Here is an 18910-nt window from a genome sequence, read left to right as displayed (position 1 = left end):
GTACTTGTGCAATTAAGGTCATCCAGAATTTAAAAAATATTTACCGATCAGGCAGTTAAAGTCAACTATATAAATCATTATTCTTCAGTTCATTCTATTTGGCATCATTTCATTCTAATACTCAATAGATTAACACTCTTCAACACTACGAGTTATCTATATATTCTATTAACCTACAAATCCCAACTAGTTATATAAAGTATGGATCTTTTCCCGTCCATTGTGATGTGCTTTAAATTAGTCAGAAAGGCTTTATAGTCTTTTAGAACCACTTTCTAAAAGAAAGTGAAATATAAATTTGATTGGAAAGAAGTACCTAATTATTGAAATTATATGTAAGTGAATTAGAGATTATGCTAAGAAAATTGATGAAGTATTTCCTTCGCAAATCTTTGTATCTAAACAAGCCAATTAATTGTTTGGTCGCCTCCTTATGCATGGAAGATGAAACTTAATATTGATGACAGTATCAAGACGCCCACTGGAAATGTTGTTTTTGGAGGGATATCTTTAATGATGAATGCGGAAAATGGATATTAGGATATATAGGTAAATGATGCGTACATCAAGTCAAGTCTCACTATAGAACGATGAAGAATCAAACAAGACCTTAATTAGCTAAAGAAAGGGGATACAAAGATTTAGAAGTGAAAATTGATTACTTACTTGTTGTCAAGTTTATCAAAGAAGAGGATATATAATGAAGGCCACTAGCATGAAGAAAGTTGGTTAATCTGTGAAGATGCGCCTAAAGAAATGTAGTTTACTGTCCTAGATAATTTAAGCCATGTAGCTTATGAAAGATACTAATGCATTTTCCGATGCACCAAACAGAAAGGACAAGTGCTTTAAAGATTTATATAAGACATAACTAAACTCCGCTAGCAACATTCTTTCATTTTAACCTATAGCACATGTGTGCTACTTGTAGTCAAAGGCGAATATGATCAAAACTGATCTTGTCTAAATCTTATATGACCCGCACATTCCACATAAGCATCAAGCAACAATAAAGAAAACTTTGAATCCTTGTATAAAACTTGTTTAAACTTTGATAATGCATTTACATAACAACATCATCACAGCCTTCTACTAATTTGTATTTCGCCTTGCTGCATCATCTCACCTAATGTTCAAGCAGAGCAAGCCTTCACAATCAAATTACCACTAGTATTATCCAACTTGCCATCCACTGCACTCAACTAGTCTGTCAAAATTGTCAAGCAAGTTGTAATAACTGCCTGCTGAGTTCAAGAAAACATATTTGTTTTGGTATCAACTAGAAAAGAACCTACAGAGTTCATGACATTTTACTCCAGATCAGTGCATACCTCATTCTGGGTGCATGTTAGTGATGACCTGGAGATTGGTGCATGAAATCTAATATCACCAAAACTGCTGCCGACACATCCAAAATCTATCTCGTCATCATCGCTATCGAGGTCCTTTGGAGTAACCCGGTTTTGATAGCTCCGGCGCTTGATAAGGAATACATTGAAGTAATAACTAACCAACATATTCCTAGTCTTGGATGGAAACAGTTTCTTATAGTTCTTCCAGTTTTTGCTTTTCAACGTACTAGCACCTGACCTTACCATATTTTTGAACCTTTCTTCCTCTTCATCTGTCCATGAAAGCGCAACTTCTTCCCCCATCCGGTCAAACCTCCACCGGAAAAACAAACGACCAAGCTCGAGCTTCAACTTACTCCTCTTGTCTGCAATATGGAACCTGATGCATTCAACAGATTGCGGAAATGGACAACCACATGAACTTTTTCTTCCCTTCCCAATAGGATCTAACTCAACTAAAGATTTTGTTTTTTCCACTTCCGGAGGCCACATTCGTGTGCCTAACCACTTAGAATCACTCTCAGAAATCACACCAGTCCATTCAGGGACTTCGGCTTGGTAGAGAGGACCTACGGGAACTTCACGGTGTGTTTGCTGATCAACAGAATCTTCAGTTTTTTCCGTTATTGATACCTCAAAAACACTTGTCATATCTGGCTGAGTATCCTCTTCTTCTTCCTTCTGAGGAGTTTCTTTGTTTTGAGAGGTTGAACATGAGTTGCAACATGGACAATTAACGTGTTTTTGTGAAGCGTAGACCACCCTTTTGCTGCATCTTAGTTTTTCTGCATGTTGATTGTTGAGTTTTTCTTCTTCGTACATGGATGGATGCATCCTCGGCTTCTTCTGTTGGTTTACATCATGACAAAACGGATAATAAATTTGCTCTCGATAAATTGATACATAAGAAGTCATAGAAGACATATAGTACAAGTCCAAATTTCTGCCTTATACTGTATGTTCTAGAAGAAAGATTTACAAGAAAAAAAAAGTCAAGAAACTGGCAAATAGTTGTACATCACCTCAACAAGGCAATGACATGTGACTATTGTTTAACTCAACCGCAAAAGCTAGCTTATGAGATGACGATTGTCAAAGACCATATAAGGAGGCAACACACCATCCCTTCAACCAATGTGGAACTTTTAGAACCCCTCCACATGCCCATGACTGGACATCTGGTGCGTGAACAGTATAACATGAAGGCCATAACATTGGGTAAACCAAGAACAAGGATGAGTCCGGTTCTGATAGCATGTTAAAAGATGAACCTTGGAGCATAACTCAACCTCAAAAACTAGTCCATGAGGTGAAAACAGCGGATTCCTTCAATCAATGTGGGATAACTAACATCTATAATTCATATCCCATTCTTATAGATTTATCTGGGAAATACAGCAACTGTTTTGTTCCATAGAAACTTTTTGTATTAGCTCTAAAGCTGTTGCAAGAAACTTTAGGCGGGTCCGTATAATAATTAAAAACACCCGCACACGGATATACGCATATAATTGATCATGGCTAACTTAAGTCAGATAAGTGTTATGATTGAAATGCCGGTCTTTTATTACATACCCTACACACCTCAAAGAAGAGGACGACAAACTGAAAGTGTTCCCAAGATAGTAATTCATGCCAAATTTGCAAACGAGAACATTCTGTTTACTCTCTCAACAAAGCACCTCCCCACCCAAATAACAAAAAAAGCAAATAGAAAAGGGAAAAAAGGAGTAACTATTTTTTTAGAACTAGAGAGAGAGAGAGAACCAGGAAAGGGAGGGGAAAAAATTCTATAACAGGGAAGCATGCTGAGTTAAATGTCATTTTCAATCAAATCACCCTAAAAGAACAAAGATAGTAAAATGTATCATCATGTTCTGCTAGAGTTGCAAGCACAGAAATAGTGCCGTAAGGGAAGTTCATTGGTCATTTCCTTCCCTCTCCCATAGAGGTAAACTTGAAACAGAAAACCAAAGTAACTGGATCAACTCAATTCGGAATTTGTGCATTTCAAAAATGACCTCTCTTAACCTGGAAAATATCTAGTAATTTACCTTTTTCTTTAGCAGTATGTAACATTGGAATAGACGAAAGACTAATGGTACTTCCGATTGAAAACTAAAGACTCACAAGATCAAGAAACAGAAAACAGAACGGAACATCAACAATTTGCCAAAAGAAAAAGGAAAACACGGCAACAACAAAAAAATTAGATTAGAAAATACTTCACTTCTTTCTCAAAAAAAAAAAAAAAATCACACTCAACCCTATAGATTATTTATTTGGAAACAGGGACGTAGTTGTGGAACTTCGAAAATAAAATATCAATTTTGGTCTCTGGAGTTGTGATACACTAAATTTGTTACGAGAAATGAAGAAGCAGTGAAGCCCTCTACCGTTTTGGCCTAATTTGTGACAAATGACTCAGGTTAAAGACTTATAGTAAAGCTACAGCGCCTATCTAGTCTTCAGTAGAACATGTGTAACATAATATTTACCGATTCAAACAATTGATCGACCACAAGTAAAATGAAGCCATATATATGATTCTCATTAAATTACTTCTGAGAAGATAATATAAAGCAATCATATTTAAAGGTCCCTGGCATGTAATAGGCAATTAGACAGTGCTACAAGAAATAATTGAAGATAAAGCAATGGCAGGCAAAACATCCACCAATCACTGCAATAATATTGAACAAGGATGAAGCAGATAAATACCTGAGGGTTAGATTCCTCTGCATTCGTATCACTATGATTTTTCTTCAGCAGCGCTTCCCTAACCAACAAGACCTGGGACCAGAACTCGTTGGTTGTATGACCTGTCCACTTCGAAGAGTCGGGAACTTGTCCGATTTCAGGATCATTCGAATGTTTTGCAGCGTGGTTCAGCCAATCCAACATTCCTGAGAAACACGAAGGTTCTCTTTTTCTCTTGCGAGAAACAATTACATCCTCGATAACACTCTTTCCTGAGGCCACCGTACTATCATAACCATTTTGAACAGAAAGGTTTTCATTTTCTGCCATGCCATTCATCTTAGCAACGTCTCCCTGAATCACCTCTCCAGTAGATGTTGTATTAATTTTCCTGTCTCGAGCAAAGAATTTTTCGTCATCATCATATTGCCTATTTGATTCGTCAGGCGCTTTACAAAGCACCTTCTCAACAACCCCCTTGGTAGACACCAAAAAGGCGTTGTCATCGTCATTGATTTTATTAACACTTTCAGCAGTAAACATTTCAAAATCAACCTGAGTATTGACCTTACAAATAAGCTCTTCCTCGCATTCCTCCGAAGGGAACAAATTAGTATCTTTTTCTTTCTCACCCTTATGGGACAACAACCTCCTAAACCTTGTCTCCAACTCGTTCGACAACAAATCAAATCGCTGAATAACTCCACCCTCGCCATTCTCCATGTTTCCATCTTTAAGTAATCGCATTAACCAATGATCAAATTCACTCAAATACTTAACATAAGCCAACTTCACAAACGCAACAGCCCCGAAATCCAATCCACAATGCCCAGCAACATAACCCCACAAGTTCTTGCTCGAAACTAGGTCATATCCGCCTTTTTCCCTCACAATCCAATAGAGTTTAAACAAATCTAAAGGCTGCCCACTACTAGTCAAAACCGGAAGAGACCTTATTACGCCTTTTTTATCACTTACTTCACTAAGATAAACAGCAAGAAGTTGATCAAACAAGCTCTTTAACCTATCATTTCCTTCTACCTTAAGATTAATACTAGAACCATTTCCTTTGTAAACTAGAGACTCATCATTTAAACTCAACCATGCTTCCATTAACTCAAAAAGATTGTATCTTTACCTATATTAACTAATCAAGAAATGACTAATTCCATACACCCCCCCAAAAAAAAGAGAGGCTATATGAGTACTTATAAAAGCTGTAAAAACAGGGGGAAAAAAGTGATACAATCTATTAACTCATCATTTAAATTTACCCAAGCTTCCATTAACACAAAAAGATTGTACCTTTTTTCTAGGGTTCTCAAGTACAACATACATTAATCAAGAAATGACTAATTCAATATACATACATAAAAAGAAAAATGATAGACTAAATAAATTTTGATAAAAACTGAAAAGGTTTTTTTTTTTTTTTAATTGGAATTGTTTACCTCTGCAAGTGACGTTATATATAATTTCTTCAAGCCCACCACCACTTTTTTATTTTTCTAAAAAAAAAAAATTAAGAAAAAATCTTCCTTTTTCTTGAACAGCAATGGAGAAAAGGGGTAACTTTCAAAAAATGAGGAAAAAAACAAGAACCCCAAGTGAGATTATTATGAAACAGAATCACCTGGTTTTTTGACAGCTCAAAGAAATAGAGTTGAAAGGTGTGTTTGGGTTTTTTGATGTTTGAGTTTTTGTGAATTTGCACACAAAACATTCATGGAAGAAAACAATTTTTTAAAGAAAGAAAAGGGATTAATGTTGTGGGGGAAATGATAGTTATAGGAAGTTCTAGTGATTATCTAAATATCAAATGAACCCTAACATTTTAAGTATTGTAGAAAATGGTAGAAGAATATAGGGTACAAAAGTTTTGTTTATAATGAGAAATGATGAAAAAAAAATATTTTGGTCCATCCTTTTGTGTCTTAACCCCATCATGAGATTTGATTATCACCGTTGGATTAATCAATTAGGAAATTCGTTTTTTATGGGGTTATTTGGTTATCGGGATTAGTATACTGATGCCGATATAAAGTTTGGGATTACATTTATATCGTATCAGGTTATGAATTTTAGCTAATTCCGATAAAATTTTAGATCGAAATCTTATTAGCAATTTCATATCTCATTTTAAATGCGGAATAATAACCCTAGAACTATAATTGTAAGATTAATTTAATCTCTGAATGATTTTGTAAACTGTTTTGGAAAGATTATAAGAGGAGAGTTAAACCTCGTTAGTCTAATCTTATAATTCGGATATTAACCTCGTACGTCACATTTTATGATTCAGATATTAACCTCGAAAGACTCGTCTTATAATATTTTTGTAATTAAAATATAATTGACATAAGTAGTAATTACTAAAAGATAAAATACTACTCTAAACTACTCTTTTCGTAGATGTTAACACATTCGTTAAAAAAAAAATCATTTGCTACCTCATTCTCAGTGCGAGGTAATAACCCTAGAACTATAATTCTAGAATTATTATAATCTCTCGATGATTTGGTAATCTATTTTGAAAGATTAAAAGAGGAGGCTTAAACCTCGTAACTCTCGTCTTATAATTCGGATATTAATTTTTTTTAATTATTTTAAAATAAAATTGACATCATAATTACTAAGAGATAAAATACTACTATAGACTACTCTTTTCATAGATTTTAACACATTGGTTAAGTTTTTTCCCTTTCATCACCCTTATCTCTTCCTTAAATGAGTAGTTTTTTTGTTGGAGCAGTAAAAATAAAATTAGAAAAAGAATATATTCTTCATACCTGTAATAGTGACTTAAAAAGGAAATTATGTTGTGATTTAATATAAATTAGAACAATTAAAAAATATTTATCGTTTTTACAACAACATACCTAGTGTAGTCTCAACAAGTGGGGTCTGAAGAGGGTAGAGTGTACGCAGACTTATTCCTATCTTGGGAGGTATAAAGGTTATTTCTGATAGACTCTCGGCTCATAACTAGAGTTTGTTAAATAATTAGTGGTCTGAAAAAATTCTCAATTTTAACGAACTTAGAGGACCAAAATTGCTCAAAAAAAACTTCTAAAGGACCATTCTGAATCTTACCTCAAACACATGGGATCATTTTGGCAATCACAACCTAGATTAATCAAAATGACTAATTCCATATAAAAAAATAAAAAAAAAGAACCAACTGAAAAACAAAAACAGAAAAAGGATGTTTATTGGAATTATTTACCTTTTTAAGTGATGTTTGATAAAATTCCTTCAAGCCCACCACCACCTTTTTATTTTTTGAATGTTTCTCCTTTTTCCTTTGCTTGAACAACAATGAAGAAAAGGAGCAGCTTGCAAAAATGAGGAAAATAGAAGAACTCTTTTTTATGGTTGTAAGAACAGGTTAAAGAGCCTGCTTGGTCAAGTTCTTGTTGTTTATAAAGGATTTTTTTGATGTCTGAGATTTTGTGAATTTGCATTAAAACATTAATGGAAAACAAATTAAAGTAGAACTAAAAGGGATTAATTTTGTGGGAAAATGATAATATTTAAATATTGTAGAAAATGGTAGAAGAATATAGGGTATAAAATTTTAATAATGAGAGTGATATATGAGATTTCATTATTACCATTGGATTAATCAATTTGGTTACCGGAATTAATAGTATGATGTTGATAATATTTAAATATCGATAAAAATTTAATGACTACCTCATATTGAATGCTGGAAAATAATCTTAGGATTATTATAGTCTCTAAATAATTTTGTAATTTGATTTCGAATCGGTTAAAAAGGGAGAGTTAAATCTTGTGACTCTCGTCTTATAATTCCAATATTAGTGAATACCGACAAACTTTTAGATCAAAATTTAATTATTATTTACTATCTCATATTGAACGTGGGATGATAACCCTCAGATTATTATTACAATCTCGAGATAATTTTGTAGTTCGTTTTGATAAGATTAAAAGAAGAGGAGTTAAACCTCGTGATTCTCGTCTTATAGTTCGAGCAGTGATTTCTTAATTACTAAGTAGATAAACTATTACAATAAATTACTTTCTTCGATCTTTTTATTGTCATTTAAAGTTTCAACCCGCTCGTTAAGAAATTTATTCTAATAACATTAGCTTTAAGAGATGTCTAAATATATTAACTTTTTGGGCTTGTTTGGTTACCGAGATTACACTTCTGATATAAAATTTGGAATTACATTTATACAGTGTTTGATTATGAATATAAGCTAATATCGATAAAATTTTAGATCGAAAATCTTGTTATTATTTACTATCTCATATTGAATGCGGGATAAGATTATTAAAATATCGGGATGATTTTGTAATTGTTAAACGGGTAGAGTTAAACCTCGCGATTCTCGTCATGATTCGGATATTAATTTTAAATTATTTTAAGATAAAATTGACGTAATTTCTATGTAGTTAAAATTTTATTATAAATTACTTTCTTCGATCTCTTTATTGTCATTTAAGATTTTAACCCCCCTGTTAAGAATTTTATTTAATAATATCAATTAAGGGATATCTCAATAAATTACCCTTACATTTACTTCTCTTTTTTTTGTCTTAAATAAGTAATTGTGATTATATGATTTCGGAATAGTAAAAAGGTAAAATTAGAAGAAAAGGATAAAAGTAATAGTGAATGTAGCATATGCATTTTTGGAATTAAAATTATGATAAATTTGTATAAATTTTTAAATTTAAGAAATTTCAAGCCTAAATCAAGATTAAATTATTTAAGTTCAATATCTTAGTAGAGTCCAATTTTATCGGGTTAGTCCCATTGAGTTGAGCTTCAGATGATGAGCCAAGTTCATTAGTCCAAGGTGCATGCCATGTGTCAAATGACATGTCACGCCAAATCAAATCTAGAACCAATAAAATTATGCCACGTGCTTAAGTGATGTAGTATGTCAAGTTGACCAAAGAGGACCAATCAAATATTGTGAAGTGTCCGAATGATATGGTTCCACCAATCAAATGCAATTTTATCACTTAGTCGTTGTGGTAGACTTAATGACTCACACAAGCCAATCAAAATCAAGCAAGAGAGTCCATATGTAATTGGATCGTCTAGATTGTACAACTATAAATTGAGGGGTTACATAACCCTCTAAGATCATTCAGAATCAGAGAGAAGACATTCTCAACCAGAAGATAAGAGAAATGCATACATCATCACTCTGGTGGTAATCCGCAAGTCTTCCTCATATCGAAGTCTCCATCTCTGGTTGTGATCCATAAATCTTCTGAAGATCAAGAAAAATATATAGAGAAGCTCTCCTCTCCAGTGGTGATCTGCAAGTCTTCGCATACCCGGAGGTCTTCATTTTCAAGTGGTGAGCCGCAAGTTTTCATACCTCCATGTTTGTGATCAAAGCTTGGCTTTGCATTCGTGGTGAAATTCCAACAACAAGTAATCCATCAATTCAAGAATAGGCAAAGCCCTTGAGTTGACGGTCGTGGGGAAAAGAATCCGAGGATTACGTCTATTGATTTAAGATTTTCTAAGAATTGTACCCGCACGAGTTACTGAAATTAAATATTATTACTGATCGCTATTTTTCTTGTTTTGATTATCATTTTTTTCAGGAGCGAAACATTAAGAAAATATAGTGAAAGAAAATTTGCTAATTGATTTAACGAAAAATGTCAAATGCCCTTAATGTATCATAAATGGTTCAAAATTGCCTCCTTCCACCTATTAGATCAAAACTACCCTCGACGTTCTTTTTAGGTCTAAAAATGTCCTTTTTAACAACTAAATGACTTGGCAATGACTTGGAGTTGATGACATGGATTTCTGACCCATTTTAAAGAATCCGACCCAACTATTCTAAAAACCCAACACCCATAACTAACTGAGTATGCTAAAACATACACTGCCGATTATTTTTGCATCTCTTCGTCCTTCTTCAATGGTTCATCTTCTTTCTTCCAGTTATTATCCAGCTTGACGTGTAGATGCCTTTGGAGATTGCTTTGAAGTATGTAGTTTTTAAGATAGTGTGATCCTTTGCTAATGGAATTGGTTTAGGGATCTCATGTTATTGTGAAATTATTAAAGTTGTAGAAGACAATATCATGTACAATAATTCTTTCCTCATAAATAGACCCCACATGCCATGAAACCAAAAAATGTATACAAAAAGCCTAGCATAAGTACTAGTGCAAATGCAAACCCCAGGGTGGCAATTTAAGCTCATATTTAGAAATTTAGCCCATTTAACTCATATTTTAGTGAGTTGAATCACTCATATTTCAGGTGGATAAATATGGGCTAAATAACTTCTTTTAACCCATAAAAATATGAGCAAATATGGGTATCCATATAAGAATATACTACACCCAATAACAACTCATTTTGAAAATGAGAAATTTCTTTCTTACATCCCACTCAACCCTTACCCCACCACCCACGCCGCCATGCCCCACCCTCCCCCCAATATTTTCTATTAATTTATTTTACTTCTTTAAAAAAAAAAAAAAAAAAAAAAACTGAGAACTTTTTTCTTAACACCCCCCCCCCCCCCAAAACACTTTTTTTTTTTTTTTTTTTTTAATTTCATATGCTTTATTTTGCTTTTATAAAAATTTGAAAAATGAGATTTTGTTTTTGCTTCATCTCACTCTGACCCCTAACCCCACCATCACCCTGCCCCCCACCCCCAACAACCACATTTTCTATTTCATACATTTCTTTTATAAAAAGTGGAAAAAAATTCTTACTGCCCACCCCACCCCTCAACCTCAAATTTCAATTTCATATATTTTATTTTTATATGGAAAAAAAATGTGTTTAACCCCCTCCCCACCCCCCAGCAAAAAAAAAAGAATCAATTTCATATATTTTACTTTTATAAAAATTGGGGAAAAAAAAATTTTTACCCCCCACCCCACCCCTGAAACTTCAATTTCATAATATCAATTATGAATATATGAAAAAATTAATTCAACTTGACAAAAGAAAAAAAATTGTAGACATTACACTTAAAATAATATTATACTTGTATAAAATGGGCTAACCCATAACCAACCCACCCATTTATCACCCAACTCATATTTACCCACATGAAATATGAGCGGTTTGAAACCAAACCCGTTTTTGTTCAAACCATTTTTAACCAAATCAAATCCAATCAAACCCACCCATTTGCCACCCCTAGCCTTTAGTAACAAAATCAATCAACAATTCTGATAAACTATTCGTACTCTTTTTAACTCATTGGCATGGATATTAGTGATCAATCCAATTTGCATATACCCACATGGCATGTATTTACCAATTTAGGCGTAAGTAATATGAGAACATACGTAGAAGGTGTTGAGATTTGTAAGTAGATGGAGCATCCATGTGGACTAATAAGATGAAGCCATTTGTCTTATTAAATGACTCATCAATTGCCAAGTCATTCAGCTGTTAAAAAAGAGCATTTAATACATTAAAAAATGTTGGGGGCATTTTTTATCTAATAGTGGAAAGAGGGCATTTTGAACCATTTATGATACGATAAGGGCACTTTTGAACCTTTTCCGTTGATTTAATATACAACTGGAACCGATCAAGATATTACTTTGAAAGTCGTTAAAAGAAATAAAAACTTTATTCTATTTCCAAGAAATGCTCGACACATTTTTACCCTGATTAATTATATAACGTTGAAATTTTCTTTCATTTTTCATATGAAAAACATGTAGTAGTAATATATGGACTAGTATTTGCGATAATATATGGACTATTTGCGAGAGTATATCAGAAACATCCTCTCTATCTCATAAAAGTAGAGATAAGGTCTACGTACACGGTACATCCTACCTCCCCAGAGCTCACTTGTGGGATTACATTGGAGACGTTGTTGTACTTAGATTTGAAAATCACTATCCATTAAGTGAAAAATGCAAAATAAATTAGAATAAACAAAGTATGTTATACTATCGATAAGACTTTTAACAATATTTACGTAATTACACATTCATATTTAAGCTAAACTACCATATGATGTACGAAGTTAGAAATCTAAATGCCGCAAAACTAAAGTATCCAATATATATTTACACTTGCATTGTGTAATTTTCATATTTAACCTAACTATCAACATGATATGGAAAATTTGAAATTCCAATTTCGTGAAAATTAGGATATTTAGTATGTATTTACGCTTGTAATAAACACTTAATCATCAAAAAAGGAAAATGCTTATCCTAAATTAGAAATTTGATTGTACATCGTATTTAGAAATAATGGAAATTAGATCAGAATTAAATTTATATCTCATATTTGGTAATCTAAAGGATTCATAAGTCAAAATAAAAGTAGGATAAATTTTATCATTCACAATAAACCCCTAGCCAAATCTTACAAATGTTTCACAAAAGAATTACACAATCAACTAAGATAGGTTAGCATGTTTATTTTGTAGTTCTTTATTTTTAAGAGCCTTTCAGAATACTTTTCCTATTTCGATATTATTATCTGAGAACTATTCTTAAATGACAAATTACACGACATGTCACATGTTGAGCCATCATTAGATTTTTGTCTAATTCGTCTTTCATTATAGTTATGACATGGCTGGTAATGTTTGCCATGATTAAAGATCTTTTGCAACAATATAAATTCCCTTTTAAAAAGAAGTCTCCATTTTAGTTTCTCCATAAAATTTCAATGCAAACATCATATGATTGTCTTCCTTTTCTTGTGCTCAGTATTTTTTACACGATTCGTTTAGGTAGCTATGATCCATTCTCTAGCAACGATGAATACGTTTTGATGTTCAGATATTTTGCTTAACTACAAAGTAACAACAATATTTTTAAAAAGTTAAAGTCGCGAATTACTGGTTTAGTGCCAATTACCATTTTCTTAAATAATGATACTGCAAATGAAAAAAGAAAACAATTGCATCAATTAATGTATTGTCCTATAACTGCAAGAGTCTTAAACCGGCTTGCAGCAATGAACAATTCAAACTCGACAACATATGCAGACCAAGTCTAGTATTTAAGTGGAAACGGGTAGAGAACGAACTATTATTATTCAGAGTCTCAAGCTGTAAACAGCGAATTCTCGATTATCAGGAAAAAAAAGAAGAAACAAAGAGGACAAAACTAACCCCCTGGGAATGCTTTATATACACCTACGTAAAACAAACAGCAGAATTGCACAAAGTTTCAATGTTTAAGTGTGGTCTTGTACACAAGAATGGAGTTGTTCCTATACTGCATATTTACAAATATAGAAAATAGAGCTACCAATTCATAGTCAAATGACCCGAAAAAGGAAAAAGATAAAAGAAAAGACACTTGTCTCTAGGATAGGAGATACAGAAATTGAAAAGCACAAACAAATCTGCAGAAATGCAATACAAGTGATGAATAACCTATATTTCGTGGATTAAAAAACGATATTCACAATGGAAACGAACCTATGCGATGTATTGAAACCAATGTTCTCTTTATCCTCTTTTTTTGTTAACCTTTTCAATCATTATCCTAATTATTCCCACATCCAAGCTTAACGATTTGAAGCAAACATAAGGAAACATGTGAAGAAACGACGGCTAAAGCTGTAAACTGCCATGGACACAAAAAGTATTGAACAACACTTCTTGGCATACAACAAAGTCACTACTGCAACCACCCGCCTATAGGCAGAATTCTCGTTGCTATTCATCAATTGCAGGATTAAAAACCGTTTCCTACAACCAAGGAGAAGAGGACAATAATTATGATGCCATTATAGCAGTAGTTCATATTACCAGTCAACAATCTAGTTGAGGTTATTATGGTTTAAAACAAACCTGATCACAGACGGGGCACGTGTCACTTCTCTCCATCCATTCAAGAATGCATGAAAGATGAAACTGATGCTCGCATTTTGTGCTCATTTTTGGATTCTCAGCATCATATTCTGCAATGAAGAGTACAGTCATTGTACAGTTTCTAATTGAAGCTAGAAGCGGGGAGTTGGGAGCAACAGCGCTAAAAGCTATTTCTCACCTTCAAGACAGATGGGACATTCTTCTTGCGGTGGTAAGGATACAGGTAGTTTGGGTTTTTTGAGTTCCTCGGACTTCTCAAGTTCATCTTCCAACTCCTTTATTGTATCAAGCTGGATATCTGTTTGCACGTTGCCTTCAGACTCCTCCTTATCCTTGTCCACAGCTTCAGCAGCATCTGCTAAGTTCAGTGCTCCACCAGTTTCAATGTTTATTTCCTGAACTGCTGCCTCGTTCTTGATGCCATCTGGATTACCTGGTGGAGTCCTGGGCCTTCCCGCATATGTTTCATAAGGCATCGGCATTGGAGGTGGTCTGTAAGTGTCAGGACTTGAGGTGTCCAGATTTGTATCAACCAAAAGCGCCGCAGAGGAGAATGCTGCAGCTGTGACATGATGAGATGACAATGGTTCGCGCTCTTCCGGCACTGTAGGATACTGAAGAAAATTTTAAAAGTTAAATAAATCCAATTTGTCATAGCAAAATACAGAAGGATCAGATAATGCCATCAAAAGAAAGGTCTACATTATTAGAGTGCATTCAGAACATAACAACGAACTTCGGTTCCTAATGCTGAAAAGTGTAATTTATCATCCCCTTATCCTCCTACTTTCCTGGTTACTAAGCTGGTCTAATTCTCTTTACCTTATCCTTTATTTTCCTGACTTCAAAGACTGCAAAAAGCACTATGATAATGACCAGCTCCTCTGTCAAGTACCCTATATCCAAGGCAATGAAGCATTTGCATGGATTTGGGACCATATAGCGGATTTTATTCAAAACAAATCATATTAACCCCTATACAAAATCATAAAAACAAAAAGAGAAAAAAGAGAAGGTTTTTCTAACGGAGTGAACTGATAACCACACATACTAAGAAGAAAACAGCAATATAAAACGAAAGATGCTTTCTGGAAAGTGCTCATAGAGAGCATAGAATGGTAGGTTGAAAATAAGAAAAAGATAAGGATAACTATACCCAAGGTTGTTTTATTATGTCACAGCATGCAACATACACAGGAAAGAGTTCAGGAGCCAGGTTTATCAACCTATGAAGCATTAACATATACAACGCTGAGTAATGTTTCCCAGACAGCGAACAGTCACTGGACAGAAATCCGCCACTATCTGTTGGTGTCCTAATTCTTTCAACTTTCAGACACTGAGTCCCTAAGTACACACATTTACTAGTTCTTCCCTGATCAAAAATTTTCTGGAGCATACTAAAGTTCTGATAAGATGAGTTGGCATGGTTTTATGCAAAAACAACAAGAGAAAGGAAGGGGCTAGAACTCAAATTTTCCTCTTAACAATAAATTTCAATCTTCAAAGGAACTTTGAACCAGAATGCTGTAATCAGAATATCAGAAATTAAAAGAAGGTAAATGGCACCTGGAATGAGGACAAATCACTTACACGGTAGAATGAGGGTGAACCGTTCAATTCCACTCCTTTTGAAGCACAACAGCAACAGCAACAATTACCCATTTCTGATAATTTATCTAGGTCAACCGCCTGAAGGGGTTGACTCCTTGCTCATTTTTTTCTGTGCACCATTACAACATAATACTATCATTATTAGGAGATTTAAGAACCAAAAGAAGCAGGCCTGGCCTCTAGATTGACCATAAAAGCACTGATATATAGCTTGCAGAAGGATACTGCATCATACACTAACAGTGCACATTAACAGAATGATCAGGAGAAAGCACTGCTGTGAGAGCTAGAATCAGCAATTCTGATTGTTTGCGCAAATTACTCACTAGCAGAGACCAGTTCATTCTATTTATAGGCGAGACCAGTTTGGAAACTTATGGAACATACAGCAAATCATGACAAAGAAATATGTATCACTAAGCACAACCACCAAAATTATACGAAATTATATCTCAACTCTTTTTCTTATGTGATGGTGAAAGACAATCGAAGTCACATGGTTGAATAACATTTGTAGTGACCTAGCAAAATGAAAGCATCTTCCACGTGTTCTGCACTTTCAGGTAACCGATTGGATCAGAATGGAGATGCCAGTGTGGAGTTGTAACCCTAACTAACTAACTATAAATGGACCAAGGCCCTCCACACGTCGATGGAAGCTTTTTTGAATTTTTGGGGCATCAAATGGACCATGCCACGCAATACTTCTTTTAGAAGCTGGACAGAGTAGGAGCTCAAAGAAGAAGGGCGAAGTGGTGGAACACAGTACCAACTTGGATCTGGTGGCCAGTTTGGACAGAAAGGAACATGAGGTAATTGGAGGATAAATTAAATTCCATCCAGAATAAAGGCCAACAATTCTTCTTTGTTTTATTTTTGGTTTAGAACGGAACTTGTAAATGAAGCAGAATCACTTCTAGAGCTGTTAGAATCCTTAAGGTTAGAAAGGGATATATACTTTTGTCTTCATACTTTTACTCCGCTGTACAGAATTACCAGCACCATCTTAGTGCTATTATAAATGAAATCTCACCATTTAAAAAAGAAAAAAAAAGAACACTCTAATGAGAGGAAAAACAGTTCAAAATAGGAGGTTAACTTTCGATTCAGAAGCAAAAGTTACAACAGATTGTGCCAAGTTAGTCATGACTGTTAGGATAATATTGTATCTAGTTTTTAATTATCTGTATTTAGTTTGTATTTACCTATTAGCTACAGTACTATATAAGTTACATTGCATAGACTTATATAGTACTGTATCTAAGAGGTAAATACAAACTAAATACAGATAATTACAAACTAGATACAATATTATCCTAACAATGACATCTCTCTCCGTCAACCACCATGCCTCAATCCCAAACTAGTCAGGATTAAGAATCCGCTAAATCCCTTCCACTGTATTTGAGTCCATGGCATAAATATTGTTAAACAACTTGTCATTTAAGGCAAATCAGAGGTTTTCTAAAACTAGAGGGTCAAAATCCCACACTTATCTGTACCCAGATCTACTACAAGTGTAACAACAGCAATTAAACCTTACTCCCAACAAGTTGGAAACGCCTATATGGTTACATTGCTTATACTGCGTTCGATTCTTAGCTAAGTCCGCGTGATTGTGGGAAGTTGTAGCATTTTTTGAGACAACTTCCCTTCATGTAATTTTAGGTTTATCTCATCAACAATCTTTTGCTGTAGACCAAGTTCAATAGCGTATTTATTACCGTGAGCTAGTTCCACAAGAGTTCACTGATCCTGGAAAGCAATTCCTCAAGATTCAAGGTCAAAGAAAGGTTCCAAGATAAGTTACACTCTTACTGATACTAAGCAACCAAAACCGAGAAATTTGGACTTTGTTCCTATATACAACAATAACATACCCAATGAAACCTTAGAGTGTACGCAGAACTTACCCCTACCTTGGGAGGTAGAGAGGCTGTTTCCAGTAGACCCTCGACACCTGTTTCCTATATAGCTGAAATCAAATTAATCAAGTGAAACCAAAATCTGGAACACTAACTAGTCATCAAGTTCATACTAATCCATTGAGGTGCCTTCGACCCTAGACGACATTAATTTTTTTGTGAGGGAAACTCAGTAGCTTAACTCACAGAGCTCTTCACAACAAATAGAAGAACAATTAAACAAAGGTGCATTTTATTACCTGTACGATGAGAAACAGTAAAACACGAACTTGTAAAATCTACTGTCTCGCGGATCGATCACACAGCTAAAAATAAACAGAATACTCAAAGTATGATAATTAAACTAACACAACAAGCCCTATTTCCAGTCCTAACACATCAATTAATCCAACTTCCCTAATGCAAAATTTTAATCCAAGTCAAGCTGAAAACAAACAAATAAACACTTACAGAAGCTCACCGTAAATCAATTCCTATGCATCAAACAAGTTGTATACACAAAAATCACAGCAAAGCTGAACCTATAGATACAGGAAATTGTGTACGTATAGATTGATTATTGTTACCTGGGTGTGATTGAAGAATTGGTGATGATGAGTCAGAAAGTGTCGAAAAACGGTGCAAAAAGGTTTTAGGGGGTGGGGGTAATTGGGGGGTGGGAGTGGGGGTGGGGGTGGCACTTGTGCTTCTTTTGTGCAAGAGCGTGTCAGATGACCACTTCCATTCACAAAAACATCACCCACCAATTTGAATTTTGGAATTATATATCAGGCACTACTATACTATAATATAATATATTCTATATTGGTATATTTATTACTCTATCCGTCTCAAATTATTTATGACTTTTATATTTTATATATATCTTAAGAGTTATTCTTCCGGTTCAAATTTATGTGATGTGGTTTAAATATTCATGAACTTTTGAAATTTGCGGAATAAAATAAGTTATAGATATTTCTGTGGCTATAAATCATTTCATTAAGGGCTCGTTTGGTATAATGAATAAGCAAAAATAGTCCTGGGATAAAAGTTTAGTGTCGCCTTATCCCACTTTGATTGGAATAAAATTCCGGGATAACTTATCCCAAGATTATAGTGTTATTTTATCTCACATTGAGGGTGGAATGACAATTTATCTAGGGATAACTTGTTTTCTAACCAAACGAGCCCTGAGGTTAAAAGGTTAAAGGTAAAAGGTTAAGTTTTAAGCTAAATTATTTCTAAATATCGAAATGTATCATTCTCTTTGGGACAAACTAAAAATGAAAATGTATCACATAAATTGAGACAGAGAGAATATTAATTAGGTGGGGTATTTGACCTACTTTACTCTTATTTATGTCTATGTTGTAATCTTTCTCCGTTAAATGAATACTCTATTTATGTGTCATCTCCATTAATAGCAAAACTCTTACAAGGGTAAAATGAGAAAATAATTTATTGTGTTTTGAACTTTTAAAATGACAAATAATTTGAGATAACTATTTTT

At 34.1% G+C, this 18910-nt stretch overlaps 2 protein-coding genes across 5 annotated transcripts; both read right to left on the bottom strand.

Annotated features, from left to right (window-relative positions):
- Window positions 1-1010: 1010 nt before the first annotated feature.
- On the bottom strand, window positions 1011-5950 carry LOC132634882 (AT-rich interactive domain-containing protein 2). Of its 2 annotated transcripts, XM_060351011.1 has the most exons (3): window positions 4074-5950; window positions 1332-2198; window positions 1011-1207 (listed from the first exon to the last, which is right to left on the bottom strand). In XM_060351011.1, exons 1-3 carry the CDS (start codon window positions 5163-5165, stop codon window positions 1199-1201), a joined length of 1968 nt encoding a protein of 655 aa, XP_060206994.1. In that variant the 5' UTR covers window positions 5166-5950; the 3' UTR covers window positions 1011-1198. The 2 variants fall into 2 exon arrangements, with proteins under 2 accessions (XP_060206994.1, XP_060206993.1); XM_060351010.1 differs by having other exon boundaries at window positions 1011-2198; window positions 4074-5946.
- A 7267-nt stretch (window positions 5951-13217) lies between these two features.
- LOC132634881 (probable E3 ubiquitin-protein ligase RHB1A) lies at window positions 13218-18140 on the bottom strand. Of its 3 annotated transcripts, none has more exons than XM_060351007.1 (5): window positions 17985-18140; window positions 15473-15602; window positions 14058-14493; window positions 13859-13968; window positions 13218-13756 (listed from the first exon to the last, which is right to left on the bottom strand). In XM_060351007.1, exons 2-5 carry the CDS (start codon window positions 15542-15544, stop codon window positions 13724-13726), a joined length of 651 nt encoding a protein of 216 aa, XP_060206990.1. In that variant the 5' UTR covers window positions 15545-15602; window positions 17985-18140; the 3' UTR covers window positions 13218-13723. The 3 variants fall into 3 exon arrangements, with proteins under 3 accessions (XP_060206990.1, XP_060206991.1, XP_060206992.1); XM_060351008.1 differs by lacking the exon at window positions 17985-18140 and adding an exon at window positions 17879-17902; XM_060351009.1 differs by lacking the exon at window positions 17985-18140 and adding an exon at window positions 17407-17429.
- Between the last annotated feature and the right edge of the window lie 770 nt (window positions 18141-18910).

This window comes from Lycium barbarum, chromosome 4, assembly GCF_019175385.1.
Source record: "Lycium barbarum isolate Lr01 chromosome 4, ASM1917538v2, whole genome shotgun sequence".
In the NCBI taxonomy this organism is placed as follows: domain Eukaryota; kingdom Viridiplantae; phylum Streptophyta; class Magnoliopsida; order Solanales; family Solanaceae; genus Lycium; species Lycium barbarum.
This window is presented reverse-complemented; position numbering and strand designations above follow the sequence as displayed.